Raw genomic sequence first — 16,270 nt, forward strand, 5'->3', positions numbered from 1 at the left:
GCGTGAGTATTTTAGCCAAAGCAAAAAGATCACTCTAACAATCGCAGTTCCTTAAAAGAACATTGGCATGGGAAAGAAGTTGAGTGTTAAGACATTGGTAAAGCAAGCGATCATATTTAATGGTTTTGCAATCATTAAAAATGCGCGTGGAGCACTGTCGAAGACGAGATGATAGATCTCATTAAGGCAGGCGCCCTTATTAGAGAGCAGCAGCCAGGGAACGCGGGATGGAAAAGAGAACAGCAGGCACGATCATTTTCTGGCCAAATTAATTGACGAGCAAAGGGAGCAGCGGTTCAAGGATGCTTAAGGGATGAGGAGGGATTTTGATGATGGATTTTTGTGGAGCCAGCAGCGCATGATGTAATCTGCAGATGGGAACGCAAATTGCTCGGCGGCAACTAGCGGCCTTCTCGAAATTAATTCGCCAAATGCAAATAAAACTCGGAGCAGAGAAGAACGCGCGCGCGGGAAAGCAACGTGTTTTTAATTAAACTGCAAAAGAGCGACTAATTGTTTACCGACGAGTTCTTTTCTCATCAGCACCAGCTTCTCTCTCTCTCTCTCTCTCTCTCTCTCTCTCTCTCTCTCTCTCTCTCTCTCTCTCTCACTCCACTATTCATCATCCGAGCTGCACGAAATTGCGCCTGCGGAGCCGCTTAATTAATTAATCCTCCTTCTTTTGTGTTCCGACCAGTGGTAATAAAATTTTTGCTCTTTCCTCGCTCTCTTAACGCTTTTGTCCAGGCAAAATAAAATAAAATATGCTAGCTCCCCCGCCGGCTGCGAGATGCTTGAGCTGCCTCGGAAGCAAATTAGAATACTTGCACAACAAAAGCAGGTACGAAACATGAGGGCAGCAATTTGCAGCCAAGCGTCTTGCAACATCTTTCTCTAATTAGACACCCCGTGTGCTCTCTCTCTCTCTCTCTCTCTCTCTCTCTCTCTCTCTCACGTCAGTCTAATTACATTGCTGGCCACTGACCTGTCACTAAAACGACGTCGGCGACAGCACGCTCGCTAGTTCTCTCGCTGCCAGCCTCATTTTGTGCACAATAAGGCTGGTGTTTCGCCCCCCTACGCTCACTCACTTTTGTCTTTTCTTACCACTTGCACGCTGATGCTCATCATACCATCCTGGGGAATGCTCAACAACAGGTTTCTAGAGGTGGAAATTGCATCACGGTTTTCAGCACGAATTAGACAACTTCTTTGCATGTGCGTTGCGCAGGTTGCCTACACAAATCTACAAAATAAATTTTATTTCTTTAAATGTTTCAAATGATTGCGCTTAAAAAATAATGTAATATCTTCTTGACTAATAAATAATTAAATTATTGCCACTAAAGAAGTTTCAAAAAATTTGCGTGTGTAACACATACGAAACAAAATTTAAATATTATTATTGTTGTTTATTCTTGCCAAATTTACAAACTAAACAATTTAATTCAAAAGAGCACACGTGCCAACGGTAGTATGAAGAAAATAAAAGAGCAGAGTATAAAAAGGCTCAATTTTTCCCTGAGAGCTTACGTGTTAGGACCCCCTCATGACTAGATAAGAAAATTCTTTTACTTTTTCTTGTGCAGTGTTTGGAGAATTTTAACTTTTTGTAAGTAAAGAAGGCCCAAGCTCCTCTGCAGCCACTTGGGCTTCAAGTTATTTACTCGGCGATGTTATTGGAACCCGGTGAGCTCATAGCCCACGGGAAGTGCTGAGCAGAGGTTCTAGTTATTAATCTAATTAAAAAATAAAAATATATAGCGTGAATTATTTATTTTCCTTCTTTTAAAATATTTACAAAATTTAAAAATATCATATTACAACGTTTATTAATAGAAATATATTATTAATAGAAATATACAATCTCATTAACAGGGTGCTAGTTGTAGCCGAAACACTTAAAGAATAGTTAAAAATCACACCCTCAACCAAAGAGGAGAAGTCTGATAATTTCTCAATTGTCAGGAATTTAATCCAATCGATGAGATATGGTGAAATGCTAATTCAATCTTTTTTAAATGTCATCCATATTATCAATGTACAACAGTGATTGAAGAAGGAATGATTGCCAGCAAATTAGAGAAAATTCTGCTCACACAAACACCCCCGCTTCTGCTGCACCCATCAGTCCAAAAAGAGAGAGAAATGAGAAAGAGAGGCAACGGCGGTAGGCACGCGGGAGCAAGAGAGAGAGAGAGAGAGAGATGAGTTTGTTAAAAAGGCAGAAATGGTCACACGCATCACAGACATCAAAGCGATGATTCAAAATGAAATCCAGTGGCAACGTGAAAAAAGCCTGCGCCGTGTGCGTACGGAAAATTCATCATACACGCACACAGGGCTACATTATGGCTGCGGCCGTCATAACCCGAACTCTGCGCCGACATATGTGTTTGTATACGCACGGAAGAGGTACTTTTTGCAACACAAGATAAACCTCTACGGCCGTCTGCACGCTTCCCAGCTGGACTTTGCGCTTTGCGTGGTCGGAATCAGCCAGGCGTGTCTCAATTTACCAACGAGAAAATTCTCAAAAGTTTCAAATGTTAATGATTGCGATGTATTTCACATTGAGTACTTAAATGAACTAATTTTTTCTTAAAAAATATATTAATTTTTACACAAGATAACGACGTATATAGATGAAAAATTATCAAAAATATCTCTAAAAACACCATCAACTTTGGGCCCTTAATTATTTTTTAACGCACACCAAATTGGATAGATATGTTTAATTTTCCATTGCAAAATTTCTCATTTTCAAAACAACTCAAACTGAATGATTGAATTTCCTGCAAGCCCACGAAGGTAATTTTTAAATTTTTTCTGCGGCTGTACCACGCCAAATGTGTATATATATATATATATATACATATTTTAAAATAAACACACTCATTTCACATATACCCTCGGCACGAAACACAAATTTAAAAAGAGTGCAAAGCCTGATGCTGTCTGCTTTTTCCGGGCGTGTGCATCATGTGTGTAAAAATTTCCTTCGTTACACATTTTGAAAAGTTTTCCATCGCCGTGATGAAGGTGCGCGCTGTTGAGAGCGAGGGTAAAACAAACATATTCGCACATACATATGCATCCCCTTCCCTCTCTCTCCCTCTCTCTCAGCCAGGCTCGGTGTTCACAGCAGCACAGAGCACTACGGCAGCCTTCTTTTTGCCACGGCAGTTCATTTTTGCAGGCAAAATGATGTTGTGTATGCGGCAAGTAAGCAAAATCTCTCTCCACCGCTGCTTCGCCTGCCTGCCTGCCACATTTATTTTGCGCTCGAGTGTGCTCAAGCCGAAACCGCACCGCATCCTCCAATGCTGCGCTGCCTGCTCTCCGACTCTATTACTTTTCACTCATTTTCATACGAGTGTGCTTCATATTTTTTACCACAGCCTGCCGCGGTGTAATCGTAAAGGGTTGCTATTGCAAAAGCATACGTGAAGGGAGCCTTGCTGTGTATGAATTTTATATGTGGTTGCGTTTTGCACGCTGCACAGACTAGGGCGGACGTCACACATTATTAATATATGCGTAAATCTTTGCGAAACTGCAATGGCGATTAATGTGTGAGAAGAAAATTAAATGTGCTGTTTGTTAGAAAGGGTGTTGAAATATTTATTAAGGGTTTACACACTAGTGACCTTTCAGATTAATATCTTTTCAGGGAAAATAAAGGTACTCGTTAAAATATCCTATAGTGGGTTTGTCAAAATCAAAAGTTAATATCACGTTTACTATATTGTGAGACGCATTTGTAAGAAACTTGACTCTCTTAAGAAATTGAAAACAATCAAGATTACTGTAAAATATATTTATTTTTTAATTTTCTCTTAACGCTGAGGAAAAACAGGAAAAGCGCTTAAAGCCAGAAAATATTCTTCTCTTGGATAACCGTTTAGTGAATTATCCGCCCTCATCAGCTGGAAACTTGGTGTACACTTAGTTACGGCATCCCTCTAGCGCCAATCTCAAACATAATCAACTCAAAGTTGTCCCAGTCAAGGTGATTTCTGACTTAGGACGGTTAATTAGAATTTATTTTCTCTTAATTATTTACTTTGCCAAACAAAAATTTAAAATTTTTATTCCAATTAAAGAATGTCCAAATTCTCAACATGATAGCCATGTGTGTCATGAACTCCTTATTACCTCACAAAAGCAATTTTTGTGTTTGATAAGCATTGACAGGGAAGTAATAGTTTATACAATAATGATTACTTTAACATTTATAATTAGTTTAAAATAAAAGCCATGTACACTCAAGATGTGAAAAATCGTTAATTCTTTTTGGAACATCTCCTCAACACTTCCCGTGGGCTATATGAGCTCACCACTGGTTCCAATAACACCGCCGAGCGGTTAACGATAACATGGGTCTGAGGATCATGGTCCCAATGATATCATCTTTCGCCTCCCGGCATCGAGATCTTTTATTGGAACGCCAGACATTTGTTCCTAAAGCCACTGCGGGAAGGTGCGAAATCCAGCAAGTGGCGAGTCGGCGCCAGAGCAACTCCCAGCCCGTTGAGCATAATTTGAGCATTCCGAGTCCCTTTGCCATCGCTGATAATATGGAGCCAGTAAAAAAAGATGCCTGGAATGCTCAAATATCTCCCATTGCTTAATATATTTGACAATCCTATAAGAATGATTTTTAAACGAGCCAACTGGTTTTATTCGTTTGACTGTTAATAACTTATTCTTAGGGTGATGAAAAACTACGAAAAGATTTAGCTTTTTAAAAAATGTTTCGGAAAGAGCTGCTAGTTTTGATCAATTTCCCGTGAAGTGACTAAATCTGCATATATAATAATAATAATTATCTTCAAGCACACAGTTGTGGCATATAGGTTTGAATAAGAAAATAGGAATCTGGTTTGAAAAGATTAAGTGGTCTGCTTTGATCTGCGGTCTTCTTATTTTCAGGGATTTGTAAGTGTATTATAATTTAATAAAATGAGATAACACAAGCAGAAATTCCCAGGGCCACCGAATCTTTTATTTCTTTCCCCTCGCGTAGTCAGACGCGTAAAGAGGTGTCAGCATCCAAATGAGGCGTAATCAAATTCGCAACGCCACTTTGGCGTGCGCGGCGCGCTTTCAGGCGAAGTGCGAGCGAGGGACTTTGCCGCCTGAGCGGAGAGGAATCCAAGTAAGCCGCTTTACTGCCGGATGAATAATTAATCGAATTTACGGCGGGAACAGGTGCGCGCGGCCGTCGACAATTTGCACGTGGAATGTGCCTCGACTGGAATTTCATAACTGTCGGCACGTCGTGCATGCCCTTTTCGGCCTCCATCTCTCAAGCGGAGCGTGTCTTTTGCATACCTGCCGTACGTACGTGTGCAAGTGAGAGAGAGTGCTGGCGGCCGCCCTTTTCCAACAACGCCCCCACCAATCACATCCCGAGGTAACGAGCCAACCGTGAGACTCGACCGCCGTCCGCGTCAAGGAGCAATTATTCACCTTTTTGAATTTCAGTCCCATTCAAATTTATTTTTACCTCTATTTCATTATTATCGTCCGATTTCAACACCATGACAGTGTGACGTGGCCTAAAAAACTAATTATTATTACTGACTCATCCACCCTCCGAGAGGAAAATTGTTGAATTCAACCCTGCGTCCTTGTTGAAAAGTTACAAATTAAGAGAATTTACCCTTATTAATATTCATTTATATAAATGCTATATATGCCTTAATACTACTTGCAATACCTGCGCATACTAAAATTATTCTCAATATGCTCAGATTGAAGCATGAATTTTGCATAAAGGGATTGTCATGTACATTTTTAAGAAATTTTATTCTGAAGATAACTAGGATAACCAGCACAGACAAAAATCGGCTTCGTCTACCCATTAAACATCGTTATTTTATTTCTTGAAAATAAGAATTTTCGTCTCAGAAAGGCACACATTTTTGGATGGTTATTGGCAAGGGAACGACGACACACGACACAGCCACAAAAAGCATGTAGGCAATACCGTCTGAATCACCAAGAGAAAATCATCAAAAACATGATTATGATCAAAGAGTGTTCCTTTTCTTTAATTAAATAAATTATTATTTATAGGATTCGCAATAAAATTATACCATTGGTTCGACCAACCTCTTATAAGACCCACAAGTAAATAAAGGCTTGAGTTTTCTCAAAGAAATAGGAAGATTTCTCTTAGAGAATATTTTGTGGAAATTATTTTCGCTCCTTTAATGCTTATTATAGGTTTCTTGCTGTTGTTAATTTTCACTGGATATCACCAAACACTAGAGTGTTAAAACTATTGAAATAATGTTGTTTTAGTGGTAGTTTTAAACTAGACGTTCATTTAGGTAATTTCTGGTCAATAAGCCAACACCAAAAAGTCAAAATTCTCAATAACTGAAATTGTTTTATTCATATATATTAGAGCTTTCATTGTATAGCCCAGAAAACGGCTGCCTTGTTCACTGTGAAAAAATAAAATATAAATTACAGTGCCGCGACCAGACAGAGTAATTTTCAATGAAACTCTTGTTTCCGACCCATTTGGTACAATATTTTATTTTGCTCCCTTTCTTCAAAAACCCCTCTCATTGTCCACTGAACTGTACGAAAGAGCTCACTTGAATTTGTAATTGTGTGCAAGAGCCATTATATATTTAGCCACGGTGTGTATATGCGATTTCGACGCGTATACTTTACTCTCTCGTAATTCTCGCTGAATATTATTGATTACAGTCGGAGTGTTTTGCCAGACAACAACAGAAAGAAGAAAAAAACTTGATGGGTATGACGCCAATATCACATTTGCAGCAGCAGCAGCCAACCCCTTTTTATTTTATAGCTGTGTGCGCTTTGTCAATCCAGTCTCCCTTTTTAAATGCGGTCAGGCGGAAATTTCATTTAACATGCGTGCATCACATTCAAATGTATACTATATAGTGATGGAAATAGTGCAACTGTTCCGACAATCTCTAAATATACAATTGCCAGCATGACACATGACGGATCTGTTGGGAAGTCAGTCGAGTGCAGAATTTGAGTAATTGAGATTATTTCATTAGAAATAGGAATAATTTATGTTAGTTATCTGATTGCAATTGATAAAAAGGAGGATGTTGATAATTTTTGAGTTAAAAAAGTGTAAATTATATTTTCAGAAGATTTGTTGAGTCATGTGAAGCCGAAAAAGTTGTTCAACTGAAGCAAAATTAATATATTTCACCAAAAACATGAAAGTTGAACTCTACATAGCACGCTTACGACGAGATGCATTATTTGCTAATAGGTAAAGATATCCATATAACCGGCTAAGATTTTTTTATTGTTCGATATTTCTGATGCATTAATCACAATTTAATTTATTTTCACACGAGTCTAATTCACAATTGAATTGTTTTTTCTGGATCTTTGTAGTTTGTAGATGGTTTAATTTGATTTCTTTTTTTCATTTTAATTGAGCATATAATTTTGATAAACTCGACAGAAAAATGAGTCAAGTTTGTATCAAGAATAAATTAAAAGGCAAAATATCAGGTCACTGCAAACAATCTTTAAACTATTTTCGGTCTTTTACATAAATTACATGAAAATGCTGGGAGCAGATTGCTGTTAAAGTTATAAACTGGCAGATATGTTAATTTAGGCAGCACTGATTTTGGATGTTTTATCGTTGTATAGGGTTGTAAGAACAAGTTTTATTTTTGCCCCTGCGGTGATACAGTGTCTATTAGAGCGTAATTTGTTTCATAGAACGATTGTTATTTCACGTGCGGCAGTGCGGTCCGCCGGCCAAAATCCCTTGGCTGCGCGGTGCAGCATCTGCTCTCTCGCTCACCTCAGGATGTAGCCACGGTACAAATGATACTCCGCCGCAATAATACCCCCGTGCGCCACCCCAATGGCGGAAATTAAGTAAACTCGGTTAAACCTGTTAGCATTGACGAATTCTTATCAAGCGGAAGTGGACGAATGAAAATAAAAAAGGATGCGCGCTCGGAACGCGCGGCCGCGCTGTTGGATTTTACGGTGCATTACGGTTGGACACAATTTAGCTGTCAATACATGCATGCACATTATTCATGTTACGCGTACTCTTTTTGCATCAGTTACCAATATCACCCGGCGGCAGCGGCTTTTGTTCAGAGCTGTTGGACGCCCAGCTGCTGTCACTGAACACGTTTGTTATAAGCTGCCGCTCCTAATGAGCCTCAACGCTCATTAAAACCGGCAAAATATATTTCTTCTTTAAAACTTAAAAAATAAAGGTCGATTAGTTTTATTTAAGGTTATTATTGTATTGTCTATGAATCGGATGACGAATTGAAAATAAATTAACATGTTTCGACGTATTCTCTATTAAAAATAAATTAATCCATAAAACATAGGATAACAAGTAGTTTTTTCGGTCTTTTCATAGAACGAGACTTACCTATAAAATTATTATAACTCAAATTTTTTGTTTTGTAACACAAATTTGTAAAGTAAGAAAAGTCATACAAAATATTTTATAAACAAAAAATGAAGTTTAATAAGGGAGGATCACCTATGTTTAACTTATTTTTCCATTATTGATACTTTTATCAGTCTATTATAAATTAAAAATACCAGACAGCCTCTTTGAACACCTGGAATCTAGACCAAGCATAAAATAAACTACACGTTTTTTCTTATTTTCTTCTCGAATTTTCATTTAAATTTTATTACCCCATCACCTAGCAAGCGATTAATAATATTGCTGTTAACAGAAAAAGATATAAAGTTATGGTTATTTTAAAAGTTTCAATGCTATAAAGAATACTATAATTATGATTATTAATTTGAACCCAGTTTCGAAGGTACTACTTATAGTGAGTGATTGTTATATTTCTATTATAATCTGAAATTAATGCCCGTTAATGTACATAGAACACGGTTCGCGTTCATTTGAGTCAATTCAAATCAACAAAAGAATTAAAATATGATTGACTTATATTTTTAATAATATCATTACTGTTGTGTGAGCAGTGAGAGCACCATAGCTGCTTGTGAGTCAACCCGTTCGCGAGCGAGAGCTACGTCTCGCGCCATCTAGAGCAATAAAATCAAACACGAAAGTGCAAGCGCTCACCCCAGTGGCAGCACCAAGCGGAAAGTACATCCCTTAATTTATTTCTTAGTGAGTTCCCAGTTCCCAGTGGGGATCTGAATAGTAAATTACACAAAATTATTTAATCTATAAAATTGGATTACGAGATATACCTTACATAAATTTTAAGTGTTTTGCTCTCTAAAAATGGAACATATAGTATTTTGAAATGATTGAAATGAGAAATATAATAGAAAATTAGAAAACAGCCATATTTATTTCCATTAAAATTTACAGCTCATCTCTTGATCTCATTTCATCCTCCTTGTTTCTTAAATATCTTCTCTTTTCTTTTGGTCTTTGGGTCCACTCGTCAATTGGGAGTGATAACCAAAAATCTGCGTTGCCAATATCGTTGTCGTACGCCATATGCGGGGGAACTTTATCCATGTGCAAATAGTTAAAATCAGCATCAACGTCGACCCAGTTCCACTTCACTCCCTCATATTCGGGTAGATTTCTAAAATTTATTTGCCAGAAATTTTTATTTCCATTATATGCGAGTTGAAAGGTTTTCATACCCAAGTGATGCAAACTGAGAAACCAAATCTAGCATCATTTCCATGAATCTCAGCTCTTCTCCAGTTCTCTCATAATCCTCATAGAAAGTCATGTTCATGAGATAGAAGAAATCATCTGCATGACTCGTGCCTAAAATATTGCATTTTAACGCAGTGTAAATATTTTCGTATTTAAAATATCTACCATAGTTATTAGTGGTTCCTGTCATAAGATCACTCAAACTCTTTGAGGGTCGACGCGTGAGTCTGTAGAAATAAATGGGTGCAAACTGGCTCTGCATTTCTGCCGCTTTTTGGGCGTCCACCAAGTAAAGTCGGTCAGACACCATCTATTGCAAATTACCTTCATAAATTTTCAAAACATGCCTAAACACACCTTAATCAACTCTTTTGTTGTTTCCTTGCTGATCTTCTTATCGCCAAAATACTCTTTTCTGATTTTCCTGGTGACCTCAAGTCGGTCTGACGGTTTCACTGTGTGATTAAAGTCGAGCAAGAAAGGAACCAGCTCATCAAATTCCTCGTCAAGTCTTTTCAATTCTTCCTCGTTATTTATGAAATTCGCAACCGGATACAGGCCTTCAGAATCGACCGTACCGATCATCCAACGCAACCGTTTTTGTCTTCCAGAAAGCATGATTTCAGTCGGGGAAGCGTAAAGAACCTCATCGTAATCTGGCGAACGGTCACTTTCAACCACTGGACCAAACGGAGTAAACGGAGAGTACTGCCAAACCTATAAAATTATAATAATAAACATCAATTAGCCTTCAAATGAAAAATTCAAACGGAAATAAAACCAAAAATTGCTCGACGGCCTTCATTAGGTCTTCAGCCGGCTTTTTCTTCAGGCATTTTACTGTCTCCGTTGTGCCATTTGAAGTATCGCATCCCAAACTGTTGGCGTACGTAGTCGCTCTTTCCTTTGCATTGTCCACTAGCGCCCACGGACAAGTTGCCGTTCCACTGATGGAAATCGCACCGTAGAACAATCCTGTCAGGCGTGAAAAATAATAAGAAAATATTTTTACGCTCATAGCATAATTTGATTTGTAATTACTAAAACAATTAATTTATGATCATACTTGAGGTATGGTGGTTCATTAGTTGATAGTGCACGCTCGCGCCACCAGCAGAGAGTCCCATTAGAGTGACATAATATTTGTTGCCACCAAAGAAATTAATGTTATCCTGTACCCATCTCATTGCTAACACCTGATCTCTCAAACCGTTGTTTCCAGGAAGAAATTTATCCTCAAAACTCAGAAAACCTAAATCAAGCCATGTTTAAATTTTAGCGAGGAAAATAAAGTAAAATGTACCAAGTGGTCCGACTCGGTAGTTCAAGGTAACGAGTACAAGGTTCTTGTCCATGAGATATTTCGCGCCATGGTAATTGCTCGCGCCGAACATGAAAGCACCCCCGTGAAAGAAGATGATGACATGCATCAAATCATCCTCTTTGGTGTTTTCATCGGGTAATTTTGGAGTGAAAACATTTAAAAAGAGACAGTCTTCTTCCCCGCTGATGGGATCCCTTGGCGTTTGACCCAAAACATGCTCATAAGAAATGCAGTGCGATCCGAAATCTCCAGCGTCCAAAACTCCATCCCAGGCTTCTGCCGGTTTCGGGGGCTGATTTTGGATTTTTAAATTAAACTAATACTAACTATTCAATATTTCTCACCTCGAATCTCAAAGAGCCAACAGGTGGCTCGGCGTAGGGAATTCCCATAAACGCTGCATATTTGAGACCTTTGGCTGACGTTTGCCAAACGCCCTGCAGGTCACCTTGTTTCGCAGATGCAAGGGGTCTGTCGGCCGACCCCAGACACACCAGTGAAAGTAGGGAAAGTATCGAGGCTCTTAATAAAAACCACATCATCGGTGATTTCTTTGAAGAGAACAGAAAGTCCAGCGTGTCAGTCAGCCAGCAGGTACCGGCCGGAGATGAGCGCAGATAAGATAAACTACTAACGTGCTTGCTCAGGCTTACTGCAGCGGGCTGACGAGTTTGTTTTTGTTACTGATTGCATTAGATCAATTTTAAATCAAATTCTTTGACAAACATTTCCTTTTGCTTTAATTACCTCAAAAAATGTATCTCTCCGTTTTATCATACTTCTTAATAATTATTGCAGTTATGCAATCCGCGACACATAAGTGGCAGCCGAGTTGCATAAGCATCCTGTTATTTTCTAAACTAATATGCATTACAACCAAGTAGATGCCTTTAAAAGGTATTTGGTAATTTGTTTTTCTTAATGTGACTCTTGTGTAAATGAAAAACACTACTTAAGATAATTGATTTTGTAATTCAACTCTGTCTACAGTTCATCCTTGGCTCCACTTTTAGATTTTTGATGGAGTTTTTGAAGTCCCTCATTAAGGGGTAATGTACTCCAAAATTTTGCATTTCCCATATCATTGTCATATTCAGTACGGCCCGGTGCTTTGTCTAGAAGTACGTAATTGAAGTCTTTATCATACTCCAGCCAGTCCCATTCCATTTCTTCACTCATTGGCATCCTATAGTTTAAAGTTCCGTGTTTTTAATTCAGTATTATTGGGTAAAAAAATCATACATTAGGTCATCCTGTGCAAACGTAGTCCAAAGATCAAGCATCATTTCAGTAAATTTCTCGTCCTCCTCTGATTTTTCAAAGCTTAAAAATGTCATGTTGATAAAGTAAGTGCCATCGTCAACATGGCTCGTGCCTATATGAAATTTTTTTAAACCAAAATTTTGTGCACACTTTCACCCCACCATAGTCTTCATTAGATCCTGTCATAATGTTGCTCAAACTGAAAGGTGGGCGGCGGCTGACTTTGTAAAAGAAGACCGGCGCAAATTGGCTCTGGAATTTAGCGGTCCATTGCGAGTCGTAAACAAAAAGGCGATCAGAAGCCATCTAAAATTTCAATAGATTTTATAAAAAAGATTAGAAAAAATTTCTGAATAAAACCTTAATTATATCCTTTGCCACGTTCTTATTGATTTCTCGGTCTCCAAAATATTCTCTTCTAATTTTTCTTGCAACATCCCGTTTATCAGCAGGCTCCACCGAATCTTGGAAGTGGAGCAGATGTGGCACTAATTCATCAAATTCACGATCAAATTTCTTTAGTTCGACCTCATCATTGATAAAAGTTCCAACAGGATAGAGCCCCTCTGCGTCGACAATTCCTAACATCCACGGGAGGCGTCGCATCCTTCCTGACAGCACTATATCTTCAGGAGGAAGCACCAAAAACGGGTCATAGTTTGGAGACCGTTTCCTCTCCACTACTGGCCCAAATGGTGTAAACGGTGAATACTTCCATACCTAAAATTTAAGCATAAATTTTAAGTTCAGAAACTAAATTTACCGTTTGATTTTAATAAATTAAATATTTAAAAAGCACGTTTTCACCACAGGGAAGTTTGCTAAGGAAGTTTGAATGAAATCTAGTTATTTTTTAATTTGATGTGCAAAAATTTGTTAACGCTCAGTGTATCTCTTTTCTCTCTTTGCATTAAAACCACAACCTATTTGAATTTTGTCAAAAAAGCGCGTAGTTTGCAATATTTATAGTGGTTGCCCAGATGTAGGGAAGACTTTAATTTGCTGCATTCTAGGTAACAAGCTGTGTTCAGCAATTAAAATTTTTTAAGTACACCTCCAAAAGCATCATGCAATTAAAAAACAATGCGTGATACTTACAAAGAACTGTTCTACGGCTTTGATGAGTCTTTCCGCTGGTCTTTGCTTTAAACATTTTAAAATCTGTTCAGAATCCTTCTCAACGTCACAACCAGCGCTGCTTGCAAATTGCATGCCCTTTTCTCTCGCATTTTCAACTAAAGCCCAAGAACACGTGGCGGTTCCGCTCATAGATATTCCATTCTTGTGCAGTCCTGCCCATTTATTCAGTTCCTATTCATTATACGATCACCTCTTTTATTCAATGAGACACTCACCTCGCGGCATCATAGATAAGTAATGGTAATGCACACTGGCGCCGCCGGCAGAAAGACCCGCGAGTGTCACGCTGTCAGGATTACCTCCAAATTTGTAAATATTTCTGTTGACCCATTTCATGGCCATGACTTGATCCCGAAGTCCATTGTTTCCAGGCACTACTTCATCCTCAAAGCTCAGAAATCCTAGGGTTTGACCAGTGATTGTCACGATCAATTAATTTGTATTTTCTTACCCATCGGTCCAAGTCTGTAATTGATTGTGACAAATATCACATTTCTGTCGACGATGTATTTTGCTCCGTAGTATTTCCCTCCTCCGAACATAAAAGCTCCACCATGAATGTAAAGGATTACGTCAAACTTAGGACTCGGTTCACCCTCTTTCGGCAGCCGCGGCGTATAAACATTCAAATAGAGACAATCCTCTTGGCCAACTGTGAATCCCTGACGATCAGTTCCAGGCTCAAGTTCGTGTTCGAAGGCGATGCAGGAGGGACCGAAATCACCTGCGTCCCATACACCGTCCCACGGCTCAGGGTCTTGAGGCGGCTTTTAAAAAAAATTTAAGATTAAATTTTAAATAATTTGAAACGGATATATACCTCAAATCGCAGCTCCCCTACTGGTGGTTGAGCAAAAGGAATGCCCATGAACGCTGCATACTGAGCACCTTTGGCAGAAGTTTGCCATACTCCTTCCAACACACCCTGTTTAGTTTGCACAATTGGGCGCTCAGCAAGACCAGAACTAATAAAAAATGTTGAAAAAATAAATATAATTTTGATAGGCCCTAGCATCGTGAGTGTTCCCCGTAGATGAATGTTTGGAAAGGACTTAAGAGATGCCCGGCACATTGGTCGACGCAACATGCTCTCTGATAAGATAGAGAAAACCATATAAGTTTGATGTAAAAACACTTCATAATCATTTATATTTTTAAGGGCGTGATATTGTGCTGTTTTTGCAAGGCCTGATTTTTCTAATCATCCTGTAGGGGAATTAAAAAGAACCGTAAAAGTTTCGTTCTTATGGAATCTACAGTGATTTAAATATTTCGTCACGCATTATGTATAAAAATTTATAATATTTGTAAATAATGAAAATATTAATATATGCCAGGAAAAAAACATTCAATTTTAATCCGATATAAATTTGAATTAATTCAATTATAAATAAGTTTTATTTCACTACGAAACGTTAATTTTACTGTACTTTAATTTTCGAAACAGTCTCATAGTAAAGCAGGAAACTTCTGACATCCCCTCAGAGATGTCAGCAGAGAGAGTAAAACTCGAGCAACACGCAGCGGCCCTTATCTGGTGGATGCCGCTATCTGGCGAGATGGGAGTGGAATATTGTGTGATTTGCCGATAGATTCCGAATCGCAAAATCAATAAAGTTCTATTATGATAGTTGGAGCAGCAAGTAGCAACCTTCACTGGTTGAGAGAGAATCTATCGATGGCACCATTTTACTCAGTGACCCTTTAATAATGTAAAATTTTCTTCACTCTTGTTAATTATTCTTATATATTCATCTCGTTATTGTTTTGCACAAAATGCAAATATATTCCGCTATCGCGAGACTGAAATTACTTTTAAAAGGATGAGTTATATTACTTCGTGGACCAGCGCGTGATATCAGATTCTTGGCGAGTGGAGAAATAAATAAAAGAAGCGGCGCTGCACGTATAAAATAATAATGATTGCGTGAAGAAAGGAAATAAGTCAAGAGTGACTGGTTCAGGCATCAGCGCAGAAGCACCTGCAGTATTTCAGGAGATGAGCTGCGAGAGCGTGTGAGAGAGAATACACAAGCCACGTCTCGTAGTAATAATCAAGCAAATTTATACTGGTGCCTCCGAGCAATAATTTAAGAGTTTATCTTTCTCTAAATAAGCAACAAATACGTACACGCTGAGGATTAATGACTAAATTATAATTTTTCAGCGTCTGACTTATCTACAAACTATTAACACTTAAATTTATTGTTCTTCTCTGGAAGAGCTAGCCAGCAACGGACGCTTTTTTACTTCTTCTCTTGCTTTTATTACGATGACTATAAAAATAGAACAGCGCAACTTAAGCATTTTAATTTTATTTTAAAAGAGACATTAGTCTTACTGTATAGCAAGTAAGATAAAACCTAATAACTATAGTAGTGCACTATTCAGTGTTTAAAATAAATATGCATCCTCAATCAATCAGATTTTTTTCATAAAATGAATTTAATGAAATTAAATAAATCATAAAATTATAATTACAAAGCAGTTCCGGCTAAAACTGAAGGGGTTGCTTGCATATATTTTACTGTGACAATTTCTTGAACTACGTTTAATTTAAATTTATAGTAAAAATTAGATTTGAAAAAAGGACTTCATTATTTTTTGTATAATTTTAAATTAAAATAAAAGGTTATAGAAACACATAGCAGTGCCTTCTGCACTTATTACGGGTACGTATCGACTTGAAAATAATCAAGAAACAAAGTTAAAGATTTTGAATATTTTTTGTACCTCTGCTCAGCACATCCCGTGGGCTATGAGCTCACCGGGTTCCAATAACACCGCCGAGCGGATAACATGGAACATGGGTCCCGAGTGGCAGCAGAGGAGCTTGGGCCCAATGTGACCATCTTTACACCTATAACCCGCACCAAGGTCTTTTA

At 38.2% G+C, this 16,270-nt stretch overlaps 2 protein-coding genes across 2 annotated transcripts; both read right to left on the minus strand.

The window, feature by feature from the left end:
* Positions 1–9,312: 9,312 nt before the first annotated feature.
* Positions 9,313–11,649, minus strand: LOC135943670 (venom carboxylesterase-6-like). Its single transcript, XM_065490324.1, has 8 exons — positions 11,327–11,649; positions 10,962–11,274; positions 10,725–10,910; positions 10,440–10,633; positions 10,016–10,375; positions 9,824–9,968; positions 9,640–9,769; positions 9,313–9,578 (listed from the first exon to the last, which is right to left on the minus strand). The coding sequence occupies exons 1-8, from the start codon at positions 11,522–11,524 to the stop codon at positions 9,350–9,352; spliced, it is 1,755 nt and encodes a 584-aa protein (XP_065346396.1). The 5' UTR covers positions 11,525–11,649; the 3' UTR covers positions 9,313–9,349.
* Positions 11,650–11,934: 285 nt separating this feature from the next.
* On the minus strand, positions 11,935–14,430 carry LOC135943912 (venom carboxylesterase-6-like). Its single transcript, XM_065490581.1, has 8 exons — positions 14,206–14,430; positions 13,837–14,152; positions 13,601–13,786; positions 13,344–13,537; positions 12,606–12,965; positions 12,407–12,551; positions 12,225–12,357; positions 11,935–12,168 (listed from the first exon to the last, which is right to left on the minus strand). Exons 1-8 carry the CDS (start codon positions 14,398–14,400, stop codon positions 11,967–11,969), a joined length of 1,731 nt encoding a protein of 576 aa, XP_065346653.1. The 5' UTR covers positions 14,401–14,430; the 3' UTR covers positions 11,935–11,966.
* Positions 14,431–16,270: the final 1,840 nt, after the last annotated feature.

This window comes from Cloeon dipterum, chromosome 4 (genome assembly GCF_949628265.1).
Source record: "Cloeon dipterum chromosome 4, ieCloDipt1.1, whole genome shotgun sequence".
In the NCBI taxonomy this organism is placed as follows: Eukaryota; Metazoa; Arthropoda; class Insecta; order Ephemeroptera; family Baetidae; genus Cloeon; species Cloeon dipterum.

Excerpts from the sequence above, each read along its gene's own strand:
- LOC135943670 (XM_065490324.1), bottom strand. The coding sequence starts at position 11,524 with ATGATGTGGTTTTTATTAAGAGCCTCGATACTTTCCCTACTTTCACTG. Across the intron at positions 11,275-11,326 it reads TTGGCTCTTTGAGATTCGAG|CCCCCGAAACCGGCAGAAGC; the intron begins GTGAGAAATATT and ends ATCCAAAATCAG. Across the intron at positions 10,634-10,724 it reads AATGAACCACCATACCTCAA|GATTGTTCTACGGTGCGATT; the intron begins GTATGATCATAA and ends CACGCCTGACAG.
- LOC135943912 (XM_065490581.1), bottom strand. The coding sequence starts at position 14,400 with ATGCTAGGGCCTATCAAAATTATATTTATTTTTTCAACATTTTTTATT. Across the intron at positions 12,552-12,605 it reads TGGCAAAGGATATAATTAAG|ATGGCTTCTGATCGCCTTTT; the intron begins GTTTTATTCAGA and ends TTGAAATTTTAG. Across the intron at positions 12,169-12,224 it reads TTTGCACAGGATGACCTAAT|GATGCCAATGAGTGAAGAAA; the intron begins GTATGATTTTTT and ends TTTAAACTATAG.